The 25,665-nt window shown below is 41.5% G+C and overlaps 1 protein-coding gene across 1 annotated transcript in view; it reads left to right on the forward strand.

The window, feature by feature from the left end:
• Positions 1–25,665, forward strand: part of GLT1D1 (glycosyltransferase 1 domain containing 1) — an 81,542-nt gene that overhangs the window by 39,093 nt on the left and 16,784 nt on the right. Inside the window, exons 7-11 of the mRNA XM_072144371.1 lie at positions 4,361–4,450; positions 6,906–6,955; positions 12,777–12,820; positions 17,538–17,658; positions 18,433–18,531. Coding sequence (XP_072000472.1) covers positions 4,361–4,450; positions 6,906–6,955; positions 12,777–12,820; positions 17,538–17,658; positions 18,433–18,531 — 404 coding nt within the window. The remainder of the gene's footprint in view (positions 1–4,360; positions 4,451–6,905; positions 6,956–12,776; positions 12,821–17,537; positions 17,659–18,432; positions 18,532–25,665) is intronic.

Genomic DNA, 25,665 nt, shown 5'->3' on the forward strand with positions numbered 1-25,665 from the left:
TATTAGCTTTTCTTCATGAAAAATGTAGAAGACATATAAAAAACTATATGAATGAGGTATCACCGTGATCTATAGAATAAAGATAACATGTTATTTTTATGGTATTGTGTATGGCCCTAAAAAAATACAAGAAGAAAGGAAACCAGAATTTACGATTTTCTTTTCCTCCATACATTCAAGAGTTAATCAAATCTCATCAATAAGCTAATGATCCTCTAAAATGAAGTATTTGTAAAGTGCATCTCACGTCGCTGAAAATAAGCCCTTATATGTCCAAATTGACAAAAAAAATAGATTGTATATCCATTGCAAATCTGCTCGGCATGATTTGAAGCTTCCCTTCAATGCCCTGGCGTGTGCCCGTACAGCAGCTACCACCACATATGGAGTATTGTTATACTCGGGAGAGATTGGGTATCAAACGTTGTCGAAGGTTTTTGTATTTTATCCACTAAGAATGTATATATTTTTTGAAAAACACAATCATTTAGCATAAAAAATAAAAATTTTAATAATTGCACACGATTTTATTTTAAACCTTGTAAAACAATTTAAGGATTAACAAACTTCTTAAAAGTTGTATTACATATGTTGAGGGTTGTAGTTTGTATTTCTGGGTAATTTATAAGGTTTCACTATTATTTAGGCCTCTCAAATGACTTGAAACCTGAGCAAGTCCCTCAAAAGAAGGGTTTTGCATTTTTTATGAAAATGAGAAACAGCACACCTAAAGTTCAGAGCCCCATGACATCCTACGAAATATGCATAAAAACCATGTCAACATAAAGTAGACTTTCGGTGAATGTTAGGTATTAAAGGAAACCTACCACTTAGAATGGTAGGGGTAAGCTGTAAGTACCGAGCACCAGCTCAAGGTGAGCAGGTGCCGGTACTTACTTTCGTTAGTGTTATAAACTGCGGTATCGCGGTTTTAACACTTTTTTAACTTTAGAGCAGAAGACGCTTCGGCGCTGCGCGCGCGCCTCCATAGGAAATAACAGAGATGTTGCGCGCGCCGAAGCCCCTTCTGCTCTAAAGTTTAAAAAGTGTTAAAACCGCGATACCACAGTTTATAACACTAACGAAAGTAAGTACCGGCACCAGCTCACCCTGAGCTGGTGCTCGCTACTTACAGCTTACCCCTGCCATTCTAAGTGGTAGGTTTCCTTTAAGTTTTATTTATTTTTTGCTGTTATGACTTTTTATCGAAAAAGTAGAGCATTTTGCATTTCGAATATCAAGAATTTTTAAAAATTTTCACCAAACATCTGATTTTCTCATAAATAAATGCAAAACATACCACCAAAATTTTTCAACTAACATGAAGTACAAAGTGTCACGAGAAAACATTGTAAAAATCACTTGGATATGTTAAAGCGTTCCAAAGTTATAACAACAGGGCAGATTTGAAAAAAGGGCTGTGTCAGGAAGGTGAAAAAAGGCTTTGGTGGCAAGGGGTTAAAGTGTCTGTTTAATAATTCTGGAAAAATGGCCTGTCAAAAAATGAGTCCACATTGATTTATTGTTATGCTGTTAACCTAGCTTTTTTACAATGTGTACAATTTTTCTCCAGTTTTTTTTTTTTAAAGAACCTAGATAAAATAACAGCCATGGCTTTGCAGACAAGATTAGGGAAATATTTACAAGGTAGCAGACAGGATACCCCCTTCAACTACTATTATGTTATCTATTTGTGAACATGCATAAATATATACATAGTTAATATGGTTCAAAAAACATGTCCATCAAGTTCAACCGAGGAAGGGAAGGGATTGAATGACATACCGTATATACTCGAGTATAAGCCACCCCGAGTATAAGCCGAGACCCCTAATTTTACCACCAAAAACTGGGAAAATCTATTGACTTGAGTATAAGCAGAGGGTGAGAAATGCATTGGTCACAGCCTCCCAGTATACAGCTAGCCAGCCCCCTGTAGTATACAGCCAGTCTGCCCCCTCGTAGCATAGAGCCAGTCTGCTCAGCTGTAGTATACAGCCAGCCCCCTGTAGTATACAGCCAGCCCCCTGTAGTATACAGCCAGCCCCCTGTAGTATACAGCCAGCCCCCTGTAGTATACAACCAGCCCCCTGTAGTATACAGCCAGCGCAGCCAGCCCCCTGTAGTATACAGCTAGCCCAGCCTGCCCCCCTGTAGTATACAGCCAGCCCAGCCTGCCCCCCTGTAGTATACAGCCAGCCCAGCCTGCCCCCCTGTAGTATACAGCCTGCCCCCCTGTAGTATACAGCCAGCCCAGCCTGCCTCCTGTAGTATACAGCCTGCCCCCTGTAATATACAGCCAGAACAATGTAGTATACAGCCAGCCCAGCCTGCCACCGAGTATATACAGTAGCCATCAATGTTATTTAGATGTAAAAAGGCATCTATATCGTTCTTGATGTTCTCTGCTGTCTTTACTGTAACCAGAGCCTGAGCTTGGCTATTTCACAGATTTACAGTTCGCACAGTAAAGAAGTCCTGGTTATTTAACCTTGTTTTCTCCAGATAGAGATGGTGCCCCCTTGTCTTTTGACTTAATTTAATCTGGAACAATTTTCCACCATATTTTTGTATGGACCATTCATATATTCGTCATCTCTTTTCCAGACTAAAAAAAATCTAGCTGGTTTAATCTTTCTTTATAACTGAGACCCTCCATACTACTTGTCATTTTTGTGACTCTTCTTGGACATTCTCCAGCTCCATTTTTTTAGTGGAGTGGTGCCTAGAACTGGACGGCATATTCAAGGCCCCAAAATGTGTCAGAAAATACTGTTTTATGTATTTTTCTCCTATTACAAGGTTGTCATCAGGGAGGTCTATTTTTACATATCAGGTATTAATAGCCTCTGCCAAGTGGAATTTAAAAAAAAAATGCTTTTGTTGTGCATCTGAATAATTCCTGCTTTTTAATAGTTTCTGTAACATTACCTGCTCCCTGTGAGCAACATGTGGTGATTGCTGGTGAAGGGGGAGTGAGCAGTGGGGAGGCTGGGAGAGGGCAGGGCAGAGAGTGAAGAAAAGGGAAGTGACATTGTACCATATGAGCAGCTCCCTCCTCGCCACTCAGCACATGCTGCTGGTAGAGAGCCAGAGCCAATGTTAAAGGACACCTGTCATCAGGTTTCTGTCACTATTTCTGTCACCACTACCTGTTGGAGCAGCTCGCAAGGATCCCCTCACAGCCTTTATCTAGTCAATTCATACATTAATCATTATAAAATCATCTTTTCTTTATTATGTAAATGAGGCTGGTCACATGGTCAGAGGCATTGATGTCACCCCTGTTCCCCCTCCCCTCTCCTCCCCCTGCTCATGTCTGTGTGTAATGTATAGTAAAGCATTGCTAGTGTGTGTGCTGCATCTGCTGACATGCTGCATCCTCCTAATACACAGAGACACAGACATCAGCTACACAAGTACCTGACATGTTCTGCTATAACATGGCTGCCTGGAGCTGTTGTATCTCTCCTATACACACACAGGCTGCAGGGGGAGTGGCCACCAGCAAGCACATGGAGCAGCTGTCAGTGAAGCACTGGGGGGTGTCTGTCCCTCCCACTCATGAATAACCTGGACAGCTTGAATATACTAATGACTCATTGGACATTTCACAGGTCATTTTGCATACAGCTTTAGGACCTCATTGCTTAGGTTTACAGGCATGTAGAGGGACAATGAAGGGACAGAGGCAATGCTCTCTAATGGCAGTTTATGAACATCTATTTAGTTTAGGGGGGTTATTTTGCATGACGGGTTCTCTTTAAAGAAGCAATTAAAAGCTGTGAAATTACAGGCACTCTCCGACTTACAGGCGACCCCTAGTTACAGACGGCCCTGTCTGGCCATTGTGGCCCTGGGTGCTATTGCTTTAGTCCCAGGCTGCAATGATCAGCTGAAAGGTGTCTGTAATTAAGTTTTAGTGATAATCATTGTTCCCATGACAGCACCAAATTTAGTGACAAAAAAAATTGTTTCTCTGGAGATACAACTATATAATATACCAGTCTTGATTTACATAAAAATCCAACTTAAGAACAAACCTAAAGAACTTATATTGTAAGTAACCTGGAGACTGTCTGACAAATTGATTTAAAAAAAAGCCTTTGTTGTGCATCTGAATACAGAGGCTATTGGAACCTGTCATGATGTAAAAATGACCTTAATGGCCTTACTGATGACAGGTTCCCTTTTAGTTTGTTTGTGTGATTTCTTTATCCTACGTTGACTATTTTTATTTCATATCATTTCTGTTCCAGATGTAGTCCACCAATCATCTCTGCAATGTAGTTAAACCTTTCATTCTATCTGTTGCACAGGTTTTCTTGGCTGTGTGATAAATCTGTGTTCTGATTTGTAGGGATGATGCATATCGCAGCACACATTTTCCTATTAATCTGTGGTCTCAGAAGAGTTAAAGACCCTCTGTACCTCGTTGAGGCTTTTGCAGGTGAGCTTTTCTATAGCTTTTATCATAAACATCTTCATATAAAGAAACCTAAACTATTAATTGCCGTCTGTGGCTCAGTAGCTATGCTGATATAGCCAAAAGATGAAGATATTTAAATAAATGTTGATTATTATTTTTTGTTCTTTAATAAATGTGGATTTTGATTCATGACAAAAAAAATAAGACAAACCTAACCCGTTTTTCAGAACAAAAAATAATATAATCCCCTAGGCTTATTTTCAGAGAAATATACTATGTATAGTTATTAGCTGTGAAGGTTGTTTATTATGAATTCAAACCTTCATGTGTTCCTAATCTTTACTTAGACTTTAGTACATACATTACTAGTTTTATTTTTTGTGAATAAAACACTTGGGGTAAGATACAGTACAGTGCCTGCTTCTCTCTCCTCGCCCTGGGACCCTGCTTACACCTCTTTTCTCCAACGTGTATTGTAAGCTATCGTCTTCTGCATAGATTTTGGAGTTATCTTGGCAGAGAGAAACGCTGCATAAAAAGACCTAATATCTCTACTGAAACACTGTATTAGGCTCCATAGACACAGGCCCTGGGCATGCATATGGCCGGATGGAGAGGAGCGCTCACCCCTCCCCTCTCCATAGGGAGACATGCGGCTGGGCTGTATTGTGCCGTGCACAGTACACTCCTATGGCGGCCGTATACCAGCTGCCATTTGTACAGCTAGCATATTGCCGCCATATACGGTTGTGTGCAAGGGGCCATTGACACTGTTTATTATAACATTATTGACCATATAATGTTTGTAATAATAAAAACTACACAGAATAATATTTTAAATGGAATTTTTTGCTGATGAGTAAAGGAACAGACAATGGTTTCATCAGTCACTTTCGGACAAATTTTAGGTCTCAAACAACTAATTGATAACGGTTTTATTTGGTCCTCTCTCCGTATCGGCTTGCTAGATATAGCAGAAGCTACAGGTGGGTAGTGTAATGATAGTCTCCTCTTTTTACAGGCGGCTCTTCTGACAGACTGGTGGAAGGATGCTCATTTTTAGTATGTGAAGCTTATCTCTGACCAGAAGCGCTAGCTGGCTTTATAATAATCATTTTCATAGTTTTCAGCACTGTTTGTTCATGTCTAACATTAAACTCTAGAATTTGCACTGCTCCTATATCCTTGAACACCTTTGATGATCTATTGATTTAATATACACGGAAAGCTTCAAGAGGTTCTCTACCAAAAAGATAGTTAAGATACAAAGTAAGTGGTGCAGGTCTATATGTAGTTTTGTGGGAACAGATTTGACAACACAACGTTGTGAATGATCTTTTATGAGTCTGGGAAACAGTCTTTGTGTATCTTCTCTGGATTATGGAACACTCGCTGTATTGAAATGTCAGCATTTTAACATGATACTGTGCGTTCCAGCTTCGCTATGGGGCTAATGTCCTATCTGAATAGGAGGAGACATTAGTGTAGAAATGCGGCTGGATGTCATGGCATCATAGAAAACTAGGGTCCTGTGAGTGCAGGTCAGAGCGGTGTCTTCAGGCTGGAATATCTGGCCAACACAATGGCGTAGAGTAGACATTTCTCTGCGGCGCCAGTTCAACCATCCAGCATCAGACACCGTAACACTTGCGAGTCCTACTTTGCACCACCTATTAGTTGATCCAGTTTGCTGTGCCGCGATACTGAATTGTTTGGTGCACAGGCTATTTTCTGTCTAGTCACTCCCCCTAATTACCGAGGACACTCCTCCTTTTCGAAGGAAAAGTTTTATGGTATAGACAGATTGATACATCTCCCCCTCTGACTGGAATCAATCAGCTAAAAGTTCTAGAAACGGAAAAGGGGCCAGGGGAGGTAGGCAGCAGTTACACTGTTCTATACTCCATCTTAATGGAACAAATCTGTCAGGAAAAAAAAAAATACTTTTTAAAACTCTACCAGTAGGACTGTATTCACCAGATTAAAATTGGTTTAACACCGAGAAACCCAGCCATGGTTTCCTTATTACTATACAAACATTCCAGTCCAACGAAGGTAAAAAGAACTTGCCGTTGGTTTTCTGTAGGGTGAACGGCCCACAATTGTTACATTTGGCATATGCCAGGCATTGACTACAAAGCCTAAAGTCCCCAAACTGTAAAGCATCATCACCTTTTTAGGAGAGATTGTGGCTGTCTGCGCTGTCCCAGATGTTTGGGAGCGAACCCTGTGCTTTTTTTGCAGATGTTCCTGTTTTAAAGTGGAGTTTTAACCAGGTGGAGAACCTCTGACCGTTGCTTAGCTTATATGATTATGTGATTTCATCTATTTCATAGAAGCATCTTCTACTAAGATGATTAGAAACCCAATAACACAAATAACCATTTTCACTGATAATCTGCCAATTAATCCCAATAACTCTGTAATTTAGAACACTTCCACCCACCATTATGTAACAATACATACTTTCTCCTAGAGTGGCATGAAAGGGATCCGAGTATTTGTTTGGTCATCATTGGTCCAACAGTAAGTATTGCCTTTATTCACAGCCATGTAAAGTATGTATTTTACCTACAAATATATGAGATGGGATAACATGTACACTACTATTTAGTTATTACGGCGCCAGATTAAGTATATGGATTGATAAATAGCATTTATTTATGTTAGAACGTAACTCCTTCACGACTGCCATACGGCTATATACGGCCTATTTGCACATGCCCCTTGCAGATAGCACGTATATAAACGTCATGCCGGTGTCAAACATTAAATGGTCATATCTCCTGAATCATTGCACCTTGAAAAGTTAATTTGGATTGTACATATTTTTGTAAAGGTTTATACAATGTTACCACTTGTTAAAGAATGTTTAAGGGGAATTTGATGGTGCTATATAAATAAAGATTAGTATTATTAAAACGACAAAAAAACCTTATATTTTCACATTTTTATTAAATTTTTTAACTTTTTAAAAAAAAATGTATAAATGAAAGTTAGTTAGAAAGATATTTAAAGGGAACCTACCACCCAGATTCTACCTATAAAGGTAGAAGGGGTGGTAGGTGGATGGATGGGACGTGAGGATAGCCCTTTTTTGGGCTAATCCTCACGTCCCGGGTGTCTTTTAGAAAACTTTATTGTAGCTATATGCTAATTTTTTATGCGGCTACTGGGGCGTGGAGTAGCCGGACATGAGGCTACTAGTCGCGGCTACTCCACGCCCCAGTAGCCACGTTATTCCGCCTACCAGATAATCTCGGCGCGCAGCTCCTGGTAGCTGTGCGCCCTCATCCGAGTCCCCCGTCTACTGCGCATGCGCAGTAATTCCGGCCCCGGAGCCACGGCCGCGCAGCCGAAGGCCTGCGTTCTGCGCATGCGCTCCTTGTAGCTGCGCGCCGAAGATTATCTGGTAGGCGGAGTAACGTGGCTACTGGGGCGTGGAGTAGCCGCGACTAGTAGCCTCATGTCCGGCTGCTCCACGCCCCAGTAGCCGCATAAAAAAAAATCAGCATATAGCTACAATAAAGTTTTCTAAAAGACACCCGGGACGTGAGGATTAGCCCAAAAAAGACCTATCCTCACGTCCCATCCATCCACCTACCACCCCTTTTACCTTTATAGGCAGAATCGGGGTGGTAGGTGCCCTTTAATAAGAGCAGAATAGAGCTGTGAAAATTGACCCGGACATTCAGGTAGAGATGACCCTTGGGGGTCACAGGATATCTACCAGTATTAAATTATGCTGTGTTCTCACTTTACAGACTGTTAAACTGTCCAACTCTCCCCCTCTGGAAGGAGGCCATGGATAACAAATATGATAAGATTAGCACAGTCACAGTGCCGGGATCTATGAGGAAGTGCCTGTGGTTAATCATGCTGGATTTTAGCAGTAGATTTCCTCTAACCCCTTCCCGCCGCAGCCCTTTTTTTCGGGGGGGGGGATTTTGCCATCTTCTGGCACTAATAACTTTTTCATCCTATTTTGTATGGAGCTGTGGGTGGTGCCGTTTTTTGCGGATTTTGATGACGTTTACATGATCATTTTTAGGACTGTACGACCTTTTGATCACTTTTTATAGAATTTTTATTTTTTTTCAAAAAAGTGTCATTTTTTTACTTTGGGCGCGATTTTCCGTTATGGGATTAATTGCAGTGAAAACCCATTATCATATTTTGATACATCGGGCATTTTCGGACGCCGCGATACCTAATGTGTTTATGATTTTTACTGTTTATTTATATTTATATCAGTTCTAGGAAAAGGGGGTGATTTGAATTTTTAGGTTTTTTTATTATAATTTTTATTTTTTTTTTATTTTTACTATTTTTCAGACACTCTAGGGTACTTTAACCCTAGGGTGTCTGTACGATCCTATCATATACTGCCATACTACTGATAACACAATGTAATGAATGGGTTAACCCGAAGTAGCTTCGGGTCTTCGTGAGACCCGAAGCTACCATGGCGACGGATCGTGAGCCCTCTCCATGCACCGGGACCCGACGTGTGACGTACTATTACGTCACATGTCGGTAAGGGGTACAGGATATCTACCACAAGGAAGAAGGATTGTAAATCAAGCACACTGACATACATACTGGTGTGTGCCTCCTCTGATAGCCCTTCTTTTAGCTTCTCATGCCCTTGTTTTTAACAAGATAAGACTTTACAAATTATGCAAATGAGTCTCGGGCTGTAGGCTCCATTTAACATCTATGGAGCACAGAACCCCTTACACTCCTTTGCATAAATTTAAAAACCTTTTTTTGTAAAAACCAGGAGATAAGAAGCTAAAAGAAGAGTGGATCCTGCCAGAGGGGGCACACACCAGCATGTCATTGTGCTTGGTTAACAATCCTTGATCTTTGTGGAAGATGTCCCTTAAAACGTGGGAGTGCTGTGGCTGTTCCCCTGACATGCTGCAACACTTAGGCTACATTCACACGGCCGTATGGGGGATGTATATATGGGCGACATATATACACCGTGTATAAGTCCCCCATAGACGGCAATGGTCTCATGTCGCCGTACAGAAGCTGTACCATTCCGTAGCCGGCAGAAAGATAGGACATGTTCTATCTTTCCCTGCAATACGGCGCCTTGTGTGGCGCTCACCCCTTCTCCTCTCCCGGGTGCTGACGTGTTCACCCGGTGCTATGGCACGGTCGGCACACGATTGTGTGAATGTAGCCTTAAACCCAGTGTTAGGCCTGCCACTCCATGATCTACTTTGTTTTACTAGGGATAAATGTGTGTGTGTGTGTGATACTGTATCTGGGTGGTCACACACCGGCTTTGTTTCCACCAATAGAAATTTGTGGGGTCACATGACATGTTGCAGATCCCCTTTAAATTTCCAGTTGTAAATGTAATTTCCATTTGTCTCATTGTTTTTTCCAGTCTAGATTCACAGCATATGTTTTCATAATACAATATAGAATATCCAATTTTCTCTTTTGCATTTTTTTACACTCTGCTAAACAAAAATATTTACAAGTGAAGTGGCGTGGAAGATAAATGTGCAATGCTAGAATGCTCAGTACACTTTCCATTATTGTAATCTGTAGCTGCCTAAATAATTACTCATCTTATTTGTATTGTTTGTTGAGTGTTTAGTGCAATGTGTTAGGCACAGGAAAGCCTCGGCCATAATGACTATATCATCTTTATGACAGCCTTGAAGCTACTTCTTCGCATAGGCTCATTCTTCCTGACCTCCAGAGATGTGGGAAAACGTGCTCATTGTAACATTGTGACCGATAGTAAGCGTTCGTTTCCTGTCCTGTTATCACCTCACCATTTTTATATCTGTTATTCTATTCGGCAACCACAATAATGAGGTGTCAAAAATGTGGGCTGATACAGACGGCACCCGGTAGCCTAGCCTGGTTGCCAGTCACTTTACTTCTACCTCACTATAATCGAACAATAGGAGCAAGAAAAAGCAGGGGAAGGAACAGAAAGAAGGTCCAAGATACAGTGTAGTACCCCCGACAAGTAATTTACACCTGGTCGATTGCCCCGAAAAATTATAAATGTACATCCAATTTTACCCTTCAAAAGAAAGGGGAGAAGAGGCAAGACTATGACACGATGAAATAAAGCATAGCAATCTTTATTAACAAAATGCTAAAACTAAAAGACATGGATGAGGATAGTTGATGAAACAAGATTACAGTGACATAGAGATACAGTGACTGTAATGGTGATACACAGATAAGTAAAGACAGTCATGCCCAGACATTCATGGGGGGAAAAATGGTGATTAAGGTACATGGGACTGGTGCAATAACCATACAATAACCATACTTCATTATATTAAGCTCCATGTTTTGCTGTCTTGCTTATCTTTTTTGATGACTTTTTTCGGGGTGTGAGTGGACTTCACATGCCGATGACACATGTGCCTCCCAAAAAAAGAAACACTTGTTTGCTGCCTGTGAGATTCACACGTTTCTCAAGTCCGGCTTCTCGGACGAGGGCGCGCAGCTACGAGGAGCTGGGTGCCGAAGATATCAGGGTAGGTGGAGTAAAGGGGCTATTGGGGCGTGGAGTAGCCGTGTCATGTAGCCTCATGTCTGGCTACTCCGCGCCCCAGAGGCCTCTTTACAAAATTTACATATTAGGGCAATAAAGATTTCAAAAAGATAGCGGGGTCGTGAGGATTAGCTCTAAAAAGGGCTATCCTCATATCCTATACATGCACCTGCCACGCGTTCTAGCTTTTATAGGTAGAATTGTGGTGGTAGGTTCCCTTTTAAAGTTAGTCAGGAATCAAGATCTGTATTTAAAAATAAAATTTTTTTACTTTTTACACATTCATTTTACAACCCATTCATGCTCTGCGCCGTACATGTATCGCGCAGAGTTACGGGGGTTGTATGAAGAGGGCTCTCGGGCTGAGCCCTTTTCATACCAAATCACCAAAAATATCCAAACTAAATAAACAGTGAAAATGCCCCATCTTTCAAAATATAAAAACAGTTATTGCTGGCGGTTAACCCCATAACGGAAAATAGCGCCCAAATGTTCGAACTGCTACTTTTACTCCATTTTATATCACATAAAAAATGTCATAAAAAGTGTCGCACAGTCCTCGAAATGGTAGCAATAAAAAAGTCAGATCATTTCTCAAAAAATGACACCTCACACAGCTCCGTACACCATAGTATGAAAAAATCATAGCGTCAGGAGATGGCGAAAATTTTAAATTTTTTTGTACACCTTTGTTTAATTTTTGAAAATGTATGAAAACACAATAACACCTGAATAAATTTAGCATCAACGTGATCGTTCCAAACCAAAGAATAAAGCAGAGGTGATATTTGAAGCAAACAATGAAATTCGGAAAAACTGAGACCTCAGGATTTTTTGCCAATTTCACCACATTTGGAATTTTTTTGCAGTTCTGTACACGGAAAATGAAACGTTATTCATTTTTTAAAGTGGAGAGCAAGAAATGAGCGAAAGAAACCTGTGTCCTTAAGGGGTTAATATGACATCAAATATGTGGTGCTGGGTGCTATGGTACAGGAGATCTGACTGTTTATAGTTTGACACTGTCATGAGGTTTTTATACATACTAATGACAAATGCAAATAGGACGTATATAGGCGTATGACATTCATGAAGGGGTCAGTTTGTAATTTTTTTTAGTTGTTTTATTTTGTTGACTGTAGATATTTTGCCTTTTGTGCAGTAACCTCAGAAAATCTGCTCCTCTTAAAGCATATTCTGTGCAATTCATAGCAATACAAGATGAGTTGACCTTGTTCTCCTCCTTCATGAAATAGAAGATATTTTTGGGCTTAGTTAGACTTTAGAGCCACTCTGATGTACGGCTAGGCCTTCAGTAGCTAACCAGCTCAGGATAATGGAAAGTAAATCTCTTGTTAAAGGATCTCCTTAGTTAAAAGTACAGTATGTTCTTTCCAAAAATCCTCTTTTTCTCCGTTACATACTAATGACATGACAAATGCAGCATTTCTGATCCCGTGATACATCAAACTGTTTCAATGCATTTATATGTAAGACCGGATGCACTTGGTTTTATGTTATCCTGAAAGATCCTCTAATTTTTACCCGATTTAACCTGTTCCAGTAGGTAACTTCTATACTGTATTTGGCCCAGAGCTCAGTGTATGATAAATCTCCCCCATAGTTTTAAAGATGTTTTAAGATATTCCAATTCAGTCGTCTGGTTTTGTTTTACGGCTCTACTCTCCTTCTGTAATGCAAGCAGTGCTGTATTGGTAGATCTGATGCTTCACAATATTGTATAATATTTTATAGTTTTTATTATTTTCTTGTGTTTTCTTTTAACAAACCTTTTTATTGTTGTAGGTCGACCCAGTATTTACTAGTGAGGTTAGATCAAAGCTTCATAAGTAAGTATATTAATTGGTGTTTAATAAATAATTCTGTACATTGTTCTGTGTTTGGGAAGATAACTCTGATATAAAGGCCTTGCAGTAACATACTCCTTACGGTATTTGCTGTCCTTAACAACAGTGTACAATTTTCCTGAGTCATTCCTGGGTTCTTCTTGACCAGAGGTGACATTGGCCCTTGTGAGGATGACAGCGGCCAAGCCCTCCCCCCACTCCTCCTTGTCTTGCCGGATACATAGAGAGGCTTATGCCACTTGATGTATCCCGCAGGTGGTGCCAGGTCCAAGTTTTGTGTGAAAAACAGCAAATGAAAGAGGCTACAGATCCTTCGTGCACGTTAAAGAATACAGATCAGCATATTTGCTTTCTATGACCTTAACCCTAATGTGGGAAGTATGAAGGGTGGAGTGACTGTGTACAACACTGCAAAATTTAGTTAAGCATCAGGAAATTTGAAGCTTACCAACGCCTTAGCATAAAAATATGAGCCACATATCCAAAATAATCTTATTATGTGTGCTTATCAGGATACATTTGATTCAAATAGCATTAAAGGAGTTATTGTGTTTCAGCAAATAAATATCATTGTTTGTATACTAAAAGTTTAAACAATTTTCCAAAATACTTTCTATGTTCCCAATAGATCTCTGCTTTCTGTCAGTCTATATGAAACTTCTATCTACGGATGGAAATCTTTTCCATGGTCATGTAACACAGGTGTATGACCAGGGATAGATTTCTATCCACTGGAAGTGAAGAGATCTAGAAGACAGTGGGGAATTACTGTATATACTTTGATTATAAGCAGAGTTTTTCACCACATACTGAAAAAGCCCCACTCGTATATATAACTTGAATATATAATACAAATAAAGTTAGTGTTTGCCTCTGGAACTCACTGCAGCACTTCTTCTCTTTCAGGGTTCTTGTGTAGCAGCGCACATAGAGACGGGCTATGCACTCTGCACACACACTATGACAGTGACACTATGGCAATGTTGATGACATCGTATCGTGTGTAGGCAGAGAGCACGGAGCCTCCCTATACCCTCTGTTACACAGGAACCCGGAGAGAAAATAGGATCTTTGGGGAGCACTGTAGGTAAGTACTGGTAAGTTTATGTTTTAATACATAACAAGAGGCTTCTGGGCATTTCATTAGAGGAGGAGGCTGCCAGTCATTCCATTAGTGGAGGCTGCAGCTGGGCATTTCAGTAGTGGGGGAAGCTTCTGTGCATTTCACTAGTGGGGGAGGCTGCTGGGCATTTCATTAGTGGGGGAGGCTGCTGGGCATTTCATTAGTGGGGGAGGCTGCTGGGCATTTCATTAGTGGGGGAGGCTGCTGGGCATTTCATTAGTGGGGGAGGCTGCTGGGCATTTCATTAGTGGGGGAGGCTGCTGGGCATTTCATTAGTGGGGGAGGCTGCTGGGCATTTCATTAGTGGGGGAGGCTGCTGGGCATTTCATTAGTGGGGGAGGCTGCTGGGCATTTCATTAGTGGGGAGGCAGCTGGGCATTTCATTAGTGGGGAGGCAGCTGGGCATTTCAGTAGTGGGGGAAGCTTCTGTGCATTTCATTAGCGGGGGAGGCTGCTGGTCATTTTATTAGTGGGGGACTCTGCTGGGCATTTCATTAGCGAGGGGAGGGCTGTTGGGCATTTCATTAGTAGGGGAGGGGACTGGGCATTTCATTAGTGGGGGAAGCTGCTTGGCATTTCATTAGTGGGGAGGGCTGCTGGCCACTTCATTAGCGGGGGAGGCTGCTGGGCATTTCATTAGTGGGGGAGGCTGCTGGGCATTTCATTAGTTGGGGAGGCTGCTGGTCATTTTATTAGTGGGGGACTCTGCTGGTCATTTCATTAGCGAGGGGAGGGCTGTTGGGCATTTCATTAGCAAGGGGAGGGCTGCTGGACATTTCAGTAGTGGGGGAAGCTTCTGTGCATTTCATTAGTTGTGGAGGCCGATTGGCACTTCATTAGTGGGGGTGGAGGGGAGGCTGCTGGGCATTTCATTAGTAGGGGAGGGGACTGGGCATTTCATTAGTGGCGGAAGCTGCTTGGCATTTCATTAGTGGGGAGGGCTGCTGGCCATTTCATTAGCGGGGGAGGCTGCTGGGCATTTCATTAGCGGGGGAGGCTGCTGGGCATTTCATTAGCGGGGGAGGCTGCTGGTCATTTTATTAGTGGGGGACTCTGCTGGGCATTTCATTAGCGAGGGGAGGGCTGTTGGGCATTTCATTAGCGAGGGGAGGGCTGCTGGACATTTCAGTAGTGGGGGAAGCTTCTGTGCAGTTCATTAGTTGTGGATGCCGATTGGCATTTCATTAGTGGGGGTGGGGGGGAGACTGCTGGGCATTTCATTAGTAGGGGAGGGGACTGGGCATTTCATTAGTGGGGGAAGCTGCTTGGTATTTCATTAGTGGGGAGGGCTGCTGGCCATTTCATTAGCGGGGGAGGCTGCTGGGCATTTCATTAGTGGGGGAGGCTGCTGGTCATTTTATTAGTGGGGGAGGCTGCTGGTCATTTTATTAGTGGGGGAGGCTGCTGGTGATTTTATTAGTGGGGGACTCAGCTGGGCATATCATTAGCGAGGGGAGGGCTGTTGGGCATTTCATTAGCGAGGGGAGGTCTGCTGGACATTTCAGTAGTGGGGGGAAGCTTCTGTGCATTTCATTAGTTGTGGAGGCCGATTGGCATTTCATTAGTGGGGGTGGGGGGGAGGCTGCTGGGCATTTCATTAGTAGGGGAGGGGACTGGGCATTTTATTAGTGGGGAAGCTGCTTGGCATTTCATTAGTGGGGAGGGCTGCTGGCCATTTCATTAGTGGGGAAGGCTGCTGGGCATTTCATTAGTGGGGGAGGCTGCTGGTCATTTTATTAGTGGGGGACTCTGCTGGGCATTAGCGAGGGGAGGGCTGCTGGACATTTTAGTAGTGGGGGAAGCTTCTGTGCATTTCATTAGTTGTGGAGGACGATTGGCATTTCATTAGTGGGGGGGGGCTGCTGGGCATTTCATTAGTAGGGGAGGGGACTGGGGATTTCATTAGTGGGGGAAGCTGCTTGGCATTTCATTAGTGGGGAGGGCTGCTGGCCATTTCATTAGACATTTATTTTTACCCCTTAGCATGCTTTCTATATTGTTGCAGCACACTGCAACGGCCAGCAATGCAGCACAGCACCTCAAAGAGAGGCACTCACCAGTATCCCTGTCACCAGACATGTGTGGGTTTTTTTTCAGATTCTATTTTTTATTTAATTTATACATTTTCTTTTGGCAAGGAAATTACATCAATTTACTTTTTGCATCCCTCACAAAGAACTTCATGTTTATATTCATAGATTTTGCTGAGAATTATAGATCAATGTATAATATTTTGATGTGCTCTCAGTGCCTTTTTCTAAAATGTTGGGAAAATAAGCTGTAAAAGAGGAACCTGTGCAAATGGAGATAAATGGTTATGTCTGTGGTATTGCTGCCCACCTAACTTACTAGTTAGTGATCTTTTCATATACATATTTTTGGATTACAATAGTCTGAAGGTCTGTCCTGACTGCAACAATAAGATGATGTTGGATGGGGCAAGAGAACAAGTTGGGAATGGATATAAAGAAGAGGAGTGTGTGTTTATATGTATGTGACACTATATAATATATATATGTGTGTGTGTGTGTGTGTGCTTGGCAGAGCAGAGTGTGGTTGTGTGAATGCATGCAACAGACCTGAGTGTGCTTTACTTGTGACTAACAGGGAATGTTAAATTGGTTAAATTAATATAGTTGATTTTTTTTTTGAATTACTAAATCTGGGGTGCAACGTATAGTGCGACAAATATGGCTTTGTAGGGTTTTCCATTTTCAGTACACTTTTAGGTATCAGCAGCACTACCTTATTTGACTAGATGATTGAAATCGTAAACTTAAATTGAGCCTGTCACCATTGACCTCATTTTCAATAAAGACAGGTTACAGAAGCCCATCACACCTGCATTACAAATATGTCTTTCTGCCTTCTCTAAGCATTTGCATTACAATATAATTGTGTGTTATACATTACCTTGCACCGTGACAGATTCCTCTGTGTACCCCTAGGGATTGGGCTTTGGTTCAAATGAATTTCAAAAAAACAACATGTGACTTGTCTGTGTTGTAGACTGCTCAGCTCCTAGCACCTACCTTTGTGCTCCTGTACAGCTCCTACCTCCCCCACTGATGTCAGCTCACCAGGCTGTGACCTCTGTGAAGGAGCAGAAGGGAGGAGCTGTACAGGAGCACAGCCAAGGGGGCTGATAGCTGAGCAGTCTGCAACACAGACAAGTCACATGTTGTTTTTTTTAAATCCATCCAAACCAAAGTCCAACCCCTGTGACTACACAGAGGAAGGAATTTGTCAGGGTGCAATCCAAGTTATAACACACAATTATATTGTAATACAAATGCTTAGAGAAAGCAGAAAGACATATGTGCACTGCAGCTGTAATGGGCTTCTGTAACCTGTCTTTAGTGAAAATGAGGTCCCTGGTGACAGGTTCCCTTTTAAACATACTGTTCATTTATCTGATTCTGTAGTAACTTTGTTACAGCATATCTGTAAATATGTCTGTCATCTGCATCCAGTCATATATCAGACGCTGATAGGATGAGTATATAGCAATAGGTTTGGACATGTAAATATCTGGTTAACACGTTGTGATACACATTGTTGTGTTAATCTTCACAGCATTGATGGAGTTTACCTTGTAGAAGAAATACCTCTGGCAGATGTACAGGCTCTTATCAAGCGTAGTTTTGCTGTTGTGAACAGCTCCTTATCTGAGGGGATGTCGGCTGCCATACTTGAGGTACTTAAAATCTTCTATTTGCACTTATCTATGGTACAGAGCAAGTACCACTGAAACGACTAATTATATTGTACAGAAAACTGTATTTTGGAAGTGCATGCTGGAGGCTCACATTTAGAGGCTGGCGGCAGCAACCTCTCTTCGGACATTGCTTCTGGTTCTGTTTTAAAGATGAAAATCTCAGCAAAACATAGAATTAAAGTTATGTGTGCTGAACTATCAGAGATATGTACGCTTCGTTTTCCAAATATGTCTTTAATTGTGCAAATTGCTTTGGTTCTATTGCACAAAAATGATGGCTCTGATTTATGTTTTAAAGGAAATATGCCATCAAATGAAGCATGATAAACAAGGGGCACTTACTCATAAATCTAGGCACTTTGACAGTGGCAATCTTATCTTATTTGTTATGCATGGCCTCCTTCCTGGTGATGCCACCCAGAGCCTTTCAGACCCATTAGCATAATTATAAAAGTTTCGTTTAGAATGATGGAGGCCACGGATAACAAGAATAAGGTTACCCACAGTCATAGCCCTTGGATTCATCGGAAGGTGTCCCTGGTGTTTTATGCTTGATTCTGATTGTAGATCTCGTTTAAAGCTGAGATTCCCCTACATGTTATTGGGTTCTATGGAGTCCATGATGGCTATGTCTGAAGTGATGCTTCCCGTTTCAGTTGGACCTATCTTGAGCAATATGTTAAAAAAAAAGTCTCCTGTGAATGTACAGTGTTTTTAAGAAAGAACCATTCATGTTTTGTTCTGTCTTTCTAGGCGATGGATTTAGAAGTCCCTGTACTGGCAAGGGATATACCAGGGAATGCTGCAATAATGAATCATGAAGACACTGGTTTAATTTTTTCAAACCCCACGGTAAGTTACTAAGTTACTAACCTTTCATTTCCAAAAACATATCCTGCTACAAACATTGTCATTTTTTAAGCAAAACATTTGGAAAAATAAAATACTTGATGGAGAACTCTCCTTATCTACTTATGCAAATAGGTGCAGGTTCCATTTGTTCGAATGGTAACATTGAAAAACAAAAAGCTGTTCTCAGAATTCCTTCTTGGATTCGGAAAGAAGGACTGATCTTCTAAGAGATGAGCTGTCGCAAGTGGTGTGACAGAAGCCATTTTGTCCTCTGCTGTACTAAAACTGATGCAGACATAGAAGTATTATTAATAATTATAAATGCAGGAATTAGATTGGAGGCAAAATATATATATATTTTTAATGTCCCAAAGTACCTTCCCTTCTATGCATATATACGGTAAATTCTCGAATATATGGCAAGCTTATCAGCACAAAAAAATGTGCTGAAAAACCTCACCTCAACTTATACTCGAGTCAAGAAAAAACCCAAACAGTGTATTCACCTTCTGATGCAGAACCCCCCCCCCCTCCCTGGCAGGTCCTCTTCTATCCAGCGATGCTCCAGCATCCGTTGCAGGCACCATGACTTCAGCTGCTCGCTGACATCATAGCGTGTGCCGATGCCGGCGCACATAGTAGAATGTCACTGCTGCATAGAAGAGGACCTGCTGGGGGGGGGGTTAAGTACACTGTTTGTTTGTTTTTTTTCTTACAGGCATTATATCGGGGGCAGGGGCTGCAGGCTATATACTACAGGGGGCTGGCAGTTTATATATACTACAGGGGACGGCAGTTTATATATACTAAAGGGGGCTCGCAGGCTATATACTACAGCTACATACTACAGGAGGCTGGCATCCTATATACTGCGGGGGCTGGCAGGCTTTAAACTACAGGGGGCTGGCAGGCTTTATACTAGAGGGGGCTGGCAGGCTTTATACTAGAGGGGGCTGGCAGGCTTTATACTACAGGGGGCTGGCAGGCTTTATACTACAGGGGGCTGGCAGGCTTTATACTACAGGGGGCTGGCAGGCTTTATACTACAGGGGGCTGGCAGGCTTTATACTGCAGGGGCTGGCAGGCTATATATACTACAGGGGGCTGGCTGGCTATATATACTACAGGGGGGTGGCTGGCTATATACTAAAGGGAGGTGGCTGTCTATATAGTACAGGGAGGTGGCTGTCTATATAGTACAGGGGGCTGGCAGGCTATATTCTACAGGGGGCTGGCAGGCTATATACTACAGGGTCTGGGCTATATACTGCGGAGACTGAGACCAATGCATTTCCCATCCTCGGCTTATACTCGAGTCAATAGGTTTTCCCAATTTTTTGTGTTAAAATAAGGGGTCTCGGTTTATAATCTGGTCGGTTTATACTCAAGTATATACGGTAGCTAGATGGATTATCGATAGTTGCATAGGAACAGCAGCATCAGAGGATCTGAGAGGTTATTAATAATTTATTTTAAAAATATATTAAATAATTTTTATTGTACAAATGTTACAACATTAGAGGTTCCTTAACCGCTTAACAACCAGGCAGTTATTGGTTTTTGTATTTTCATTTTTCACTTCCCACCTTCAAAAATCCATAACTTTTTCCATGTAAAGCGTTGTGTGAGGGCTTGTTTTCTGCATAACAAATTGTACTTCATAGTGATGGTATTTAATATTCCATGCCGTGTACTGGGAATCGTATAAAAAATTCCAAATGTCTTTCACTGTGCGCCACAAATGACATTTTTCCTTTATTGTTTGGGTCGGTACAATCATGGGGATACCACATTCATATAGGTTTTATAATGTTTTCATACATTTCACATACATTTACAAAAATTAAAACCTGTACAAAAACAAAAAAATTCTTCATTTTTTCATGTTCTGGTGTAAATAACTTTTTCATACTTCAGTGTATGGAGCTGTGTGTGGTGTCATTTTTGCAGCTTTTGATGACATTTCAATGCTGCCATTTTTAGGACTTTGCAGCCTTTTGATCACTTTTTATTGAATTTTTAATTTTTTTCAAAATGGCAAAAAAGTGGCATTTTTGCCTTTAGGTGCTATTTTTCATTATGGGAATAAACGCTGGGAATAACAGTTATTGTATTTTGGGGCGTGGCGATACCTAAAGTTCTGGGGAAAGTAGGTGATCTGAATTTTTAGGTTTCTTTCTTTCATTTATTTATTTATTTTTTTATTTATTTTATTTTTTTACAATTTTTCAGACTTCCTGGGGTACTTTAACCCTACACTGTCTGATTGATCTACCATATACTGCCATACTACAGTATGGCAGTAGAAGGGAATTATGCACATCATCTATTTCAATGTGCAAATCGTTCATTGCAATAAATAGACTAAAACAACAATGACAGCCTTAGTCATAGCAACAGATTACCGCTCCCCAATGACAACATGGACAAGTTAACACCCGATTGCGTGTGTTACCGTTAAGTGTTTGCTGCAATATGCTGCAAACACTTACCATCTTTGTAGAGGGCTCAGCCCTCTACATAGGTCATTTTTACATGATGACAGGTTCAAATAGCCTCTTTCATGTTGATTTCAAAAATGAATTTGTTGTATTCCACTTCTTTTTAATTGTTTGTTTAACATTATCTGGCTTTCTGCCAGCAGCGTGCGGCTCCCAGGGAAAGGGGGGTAGTTCAAATGGTGCGAGTTGTCCTTCACCTTACTGTCTCCTACTCACTTCTTCGCCATCCCCCTACCTCCTCTCCCTCACCCTCACCCCCCCCCCCCCCCCCAACAGCCTATCGTCTGCTTCCTCCCCGGTGCTGGCAGGTAATGTTAAAGAAACAAATATAAAGCTGTGAAATTATTCAGATGCACGACTAACACATTTTTGAAATCAACGTGACAGAGGAAATTGGAACCTGCCATCATATAACCTATGCCTTGATGCGCCATTCCCAAAAAGTGCCTGTTTCTAACTGCATCTGGCTGTGTCTGTACAGAAGTGAAGTTGATCCTGAGGTATGGTATATTTTTTAAAGGGGTTATCCATTTATGTACAGTTTTTTTTTTATATAAAGTATATGTATATAAATATAGGATTAGCATCTGGCTGTAGAGGCGGTCTGGGCAGCACTGCCATCCTCTGTACACAATAAGAGACCGGGTGAGAGGCGAGTATATGCTTTTTTTTAAAGATCCCAGCCGTAAAAAAAAAAACATATATACATGGACGCCCCCTTTAATGTACACACAGGGTTTTCTGTAACAGAGGTCCTGTTTAGATTTATTGCAGATACAATAGTACTTTGCTGTAGGTCAGTACAATCTTGCTGTTCCCATATTCTGGCCTACAATCTCAATGAGTTCTTTTTAATTGTTCCTACACTAATCCTTTTTGCTGGTTGTAAAAAGATGCACCCGCTGTCTGAAAGTGTTAACCCAGCACACAATTATGGGCCTCCAGAAGAACCTTACATTTGGAAGAAAATGTTCCTTTCAAATCCAGTTAGTGCTGTGAGGGATGCAGAAAAATACATAAGTTGTATTGATTTAATGCACTTGCCAAAGGTAAAATTTGAAATCAAATAAAAAAGCTACACTTAGAGGCATGTGCAGGAAGAAAGGTCAGAAAGTTGTCTACATACCTACAATAAATATGGTTCAGATGAGAAATCTTCTATTTCTAGGGGGAAATTACACTTATTAAATACATGCTGTAGCTTCCGTTCAGAATGATTGACTTTTATAGTTTATGCAAGCCATCGGAAACAAATAGAAATTCAGGCTATTTTTTATGTTTATAACAAAAAATGTGTTTGTGATAATTTTGCAACCACTGTACAGTTTTTTTTTGTGTGTTGCTTTCATTGTCTCCTAGAGCCAACACCTTCTTGATGACCAAAGTTTAGGAGGAAGCTTCTCAACCCCGAGTGCAAAAATTCACACCTCTCCTGGCTCATCTCTGGGGAAGGAGAGGAATAGTGGACCTGTGTGTTACTTTCCCTCCAAAAACACAAAGGAATATCATAGCTGGTCATAACTGGGGCATAATTCATAATTATGGGTCCCCAGTTATAGGGGAGAGTTATAGAATCTGGATACCCTCATGGCCCGACAATCAAAAGCCTAGCTGCAGGTGAACCCAGCCAATGGCAGAACACCCCTAATGTTAGGCCTAGACACCCCAAGTTTGGTATGGGGTGAAAGGTAGCAAGGTACCCTGGTGATTGGAAGCAATGCGAGGTGTCTTGTGAGGTGGATCACCTTTCTAAATGGTTAAGATTGCTTAGATTTATTTTGGTTCCTAATTGAAACTATATATATACGTATACTATATTTTGCTGAAAAATTATCTCTACACGAACTGTGACACCGGCTAATGCTAAATGGCTTGAAAATTTGACACTTGACCATTCTTACTTTCAACCAGTGCGTCGCCGTCGCTCTCAGAAATGAAGCCCATATTTTGTAAAAGATTTGATAAAATACTGCAGTATAATAAGATACAAAACAATAGGAGTGATAACCCTGCACGCAAAAGCATACAGTCTATGAAGATAGCAAAGAAACGGCTGCATGTAGGTATTTAAGGTTATATGCAAAGTTATAGGCAAAGTTGTTGTATATCAAAAGATCTATTGATTTGTGAATACAAAAATATTATCTAACTTGCCCAAAAATCTTAATTTTTGCTGCAGAAGGGACTTCACAAAATAGATGGCATCATGAGAAAAAGAACATTATCTGGAAATTGCAGGAAGTTAAATCTTTGGTGCTAATTGATCTTCCGAATGGACAAGGTTAACAGTTTGACAGTATGCTCTGGGTCAAAGTGGAACCTGTCAGCAGAAAATTACATAGTAAACTACTACCAGTATGTTGTCAAGCTTCTTGGCACCTTCCTGATCCTGTTTCTTTCAAGGCCCAGTGTGATGGCATCATCCAGAAACCAAACATTGATTTGACATGTAAATTGATCGTATATACGTCCCCCAACGGTTGTGTGAATGTAGCCTTACTGTTAATGACACCACTGCGTCCAGGGACATCACTAATCTGCTATAAAGAAGCCTTGTTCATGAATTCTGAACTCTCCATCCCCATGACGTGATACAACTCACATCACATCTCACTTCAAGGGCTAAGATGATGTCACCACACTGGGACATGAAAGAACCATTGCTTTACAATTGAAGGGGTGCTTGTTATGTATTATATGAAAGAAACATAAGCAGAAAGGTTTTAAAGGAAACCTACCACTTGTAGTGGCAGGTTTCCGATGGCAATACCGAGCACCAGCTCAGGGTGAGCTGGTGCCGGAGCTTATTTTAGTTAGTGTTTTAAACCGCGGTATCGCGGTTTAAAACACTTTTTAAACTGTATAGCCAGCGCAGGCAGGTACGCGCTCGGCGCTTACCATGCGCGCGGCTCTCATTCACTTCCTATGTAGCCGCGTGCACGGTAAGCGCCGAGCGCGTACCTGCCTGCGCCGGCTATAAAGTTTAAAAAGTGTTTTAAACCGCGATACCGCGGTTTAAAACACTAACTAAAATAAGCTCCTGCACCAGCTCACCCTGAGCTGGTGCCCGGTATTGCCATCGGAAACCTGCCACTTCAAGTGGTAGGTTTCCTTTAATTTGCTTGGCAATTTACCGGTAGTGTTTTATTACGTCCATTTTTGCTGACGGGTTTTCTTCAAGGATAACAAAGTCAGTGTTTAGAAGTGGCCATCACAAAACCCTAATCCTATGGAAAATTTGTGGGCAAAGCTGAAAGGCAGGTATGATCAAGGCGGCCTTTAACCCCTTAACGACCTGGCCCTTCAAAAATCTATAACTTTTTTATTTTTCAACTTAAAGAGCTCTGTGATGGCTTGTTTTCTGTGTAACAAATTGCACTTCATAGTGATGGTATTTAATATTCCATGCCGTGTACTGGGAAGCGGGATGTGCAATTAGCACATTGTAATGAATGGGTTAAAACGAGACAGCCTCAGTTCTTTGTAAGACCTTTGCTACAATATGCAGCAAAGACTTACCGGCTATGGAGAGGGCTTGGCGCTTCGGGAAGGGGTTAAACCTGGCTCAGTTACACCAGTTCTGTCATGAGGAATGGTACAAATTCCTATAAACTATTGTGAGAAGCTTGTGAAAGGATAACCAAAATGTTTCATCCAAGTCCTACAGTTTTAAGGGCACTGGAACCAAATACTAATGTATGTAAACTTTTTATTTTACAAAAAGCAATACAATGGGGCACATTTACTAAGAATGTAGGAAACTGCACTAAAACTGCTCTGCCTGTGTATAATGCTGGATTCACCAGATTCATTAAGAATGTGCACCAGAAATGATGACTCTGTCACTTCCCTGCACTTGCCCGGCAAAGTTCACAACCTTTTTTGTGGTGCAACTTGGTCCAACCGAGCATCGGAACGCCCCCAGATTTGTGACGCATGGTGCCTAGTGCAGCCGCTCCACAATTGTGGTGAAGACACTTCTTAAATACCTGTGTAAGCAGTTTACATCTAAAAGAACGTGCAAAGTCCGACAGAAAACTGGTGCAAAGTCCTTAGAAATTGTGCACCCTAGCCTTTAAAAAAATCTCTCATTATTCTGGCACTTGGCAAATATAAATAACTTTTGTAATCCTAATTGACGTAAAACATGATAGGTTTATTTTGATTCTGATGTAAACTTTTGGTTTCAATTACCGTATATACTCGAGTATAAGCTGAGTTTTTCAGCACAAAAAATGTGCCGAAAAACCCTAACTCGGCTTATACTCAAGTCAAGAAAAAACAAACATTCCGTGTACTCACCCCCTGACGTCCCGTTTCCCGCAGGCTATATACTACAGTTGCTGCCAGGCCATATACTACAGTGGCTGGCAGGCTATATGCTACAGGGGGCTGGCAGGCTATATGCTACAGGGGGCTGGCAGGCTATATGCTACAGGGGGCTGGTAGGCTATATGCTACAGGGGGCTGGCAGGCTATATGCTACAGGGGGCTGGCAGGCTATATACTACAGAGGACTGGCAGGCTATATACTACAGGAGTCTGGCAGGCTATATACTGGGGCGGGCAGGCAGGCTATATACTAAAGGGGGCTGGCAGGCTATACACTACAGGGGCTGGCAGGCTATATACT

The sequence above is a fragment of the Engystomops pustulosus genome, chromosome 1 (assembly GCF_040894005.1).
Source record: "Engystomops pustulosus chromosome 1, aEngPut4.maternal, whole genome shotgun sequence".
Taxonomy (NCBI): Eukaryota; Metazoa; Chordata; class Amphibia; order Anura; family Leptodactylidae; genus Engystomops; species Engystomops pustulosus.